The 2,126-nt window shown below is 43.3% G+C and overlaps 1 protein-coding gene across 1 annotated transcript; it reads right to left on the minus strand.

Moving 5' to 3' along the window:
• Positions 1–495: 495 nt before the first annotated feature.
• On the minus strand, positions 496–1,647 carry T265_02293 (hypothetical protein; the record flags this gene model as incomplete). Its single annotated transcript, XM_009166497.1, has 1 exon — positions 496–1,647. One exon carries the CDS (start codon positions 1,645–1,647, stop codon positions 496–498), a length of 1,152 nt encoding a protein of 383 aa, XP_009164761.1.
• Positions 1,648–2,126: the final 479 nt, after the last annotated feature.

Below are 2,126 nucleotides of genomic sequence, written 5' to 3' on the forward strand. Positions count from 1 at the left end.
ACAGTGATGATGATGGTGATTATGATGTTGATGACGATGATGATGATGATGATGATGATGATGATGATGATGATGATGATATCAACTGTATCGACTGTATCGACTGGCTGACCGATCTCGAATGGCCTTTTGCATCTGCTTCCATCGACTCTCCTGTTTACCGGGTTGTGGCTATTCCTCAAAAGGTTTGAATAAGCGTAACCCTAGTTAATACCTCTGTGTTCATCTCGGACAACGTGGCTAAATGAGAGTTCAAAACTGGAAAGTATGAACAGAGAAACTTTTACTCAGTCCTGAACGGCTTGAGAAACCCCGTAGAAGATAGCCCACTCCTTATTGATTCTTTTTCTGTCACAAAGTCATGATTCATCACTTAATAATACATGAAAGTTCCAAAGTCATCAAGTCCTCGGTTTTCTGCGTCTTCCAAGTAAGAATCCACTTTGTTATGTTTTCTGTAATCGAATTCATACAAACGTAATTTTATGCCCATATTCAGTGCGGCCTCATTATTCGTATCCTCGTCTTTGGATCCCATGTCATCATTGCGAGAGCGTTTTTCCTGTTTGACATAGCTACGCGAATAACAGGGCCTATTTCAGCTTCATAATGAATCCATCGACTTGGTTGGGCGACATCCCAATAGTAGACACCCCAGTCTTTGCATCCACTGATTAAGAGTCGTCCCGAAGGGGATACGGCGATGTCTGACACACCAGCACTCTCAAAACCGGGTGGATCTTCACTGTGTGCAATGGATATAGTGTCGGGTTCAGTAAGTGATGCATGACTTACAGGATAGTGGGGGTCAGAATAGGTAGCCAAGATCACATCAGTTCTTGTGTCATACAAATGAATCTCCGTGTCTTCGGATCCAGATACAAAGTTATACCCATTTGGCAAAGGTCGGATACAATTGACTGTGGATGTATGTGATTCAAACACTGAAACCAATGATCCGGGTTGACGAATATCCCACTGTCTAATCTGCCCATCACTTGCACCCGTGAGAAAGATATTCGCTTCTTCGGATCCGCTTAGTAAACTTAAACACTCGATGGCACACAGATTGTGTGCGTACCTTCCTGTTACTTTTACCGATTCAATATCCCATAAAAGTGCCCCGTCATTAGCAGCACCAGTTAGTAACTTGCTTCCAGCTAGTAGCCGAATGGAATTTACTTGGCTTGAATGTTCGTAGACAAACTGGTTCTCGTAGATTGAATAACCTTCATCTGCTGACTGATGTATACTTTGGAACAGGACGACATTGGCACAAAGACCACCACAGAATACCTGTCGAGCGTCACCCGAAGAGGCTGCTGTGACAGGCTGAATGGAGGTGCCGTCCAGTACATTGTGGATCAAACCAGCCGTTGTGTCCCAAACGACGATTAGTCCCTCAGCACCGACAGTGAGCAAATACTGATCCGTATCACTCCATACTACATCGTGAACCTTGGTGGAATGTGCGCGAAGGGTAAAAACGGGTGTAAGTGTTGGGAGGTCTGAATAAACTGGCAGACTGGAATCGCTCACGAGGCCTTTGAGATTTGATTCACGAGCAGCTCGACGACTTAACTCTAGTTTCATCTTCAACTGCATTATTTCGGATAACAGCTTCAGCTCCGTATCATTGGGCTTCATTTTATTTGGCTAGACAAAATAGATGAATTCGTCACCTGCCACCACATTTGATTCATCTGATCGATAATTTATCCGTGCCTGATAATCACGTGGAGACGGAAGGCGTTGTAAAGTCGAAGTTACTGGATGCTCGCCAAGCTTAGTTCAGGACAGAAAAAGGTGTTCGATAGGTGTGTGGAAAGAGATCATCCTATTATTGTTCGCTACCGATAAATCTATCGAGTAGCACAGACCTGTGTGAAATTTCAAGGGGATGGCTTTGAGACAACTGACGGGTTCAGCAAAGTAACACAGCATAGGTGTGAGAGATCATCCTATTATTGTTCGCTACCGATAAATCTATCGAGTAGCACAGACCTGTGTGAAATTTCAAGGGGATGGCTTGGCTTTGACTGACGGGTTCAGCAAAGTAACACAAAGTCGGCACCGTTCTCAAGTATATATATATATATATATATATATATATATATATATATATA

This window comes from Opisthorchis viverrini, assembly GCF_000715545.1.
Source record: "Opisthorchis viverrini unplaced genomic scaffold opera_v5_26, whole genome shotgun sequence".
In the NCBI taxonomy this organism is placed as follows: domain Eukaryota; kingdom Metazoa; phylum Platyhelminthes; class Trematoda; order Opisthorchiida; family Opisthorchiidae; genus Opisthorchis; species Opisthorchis viverrini.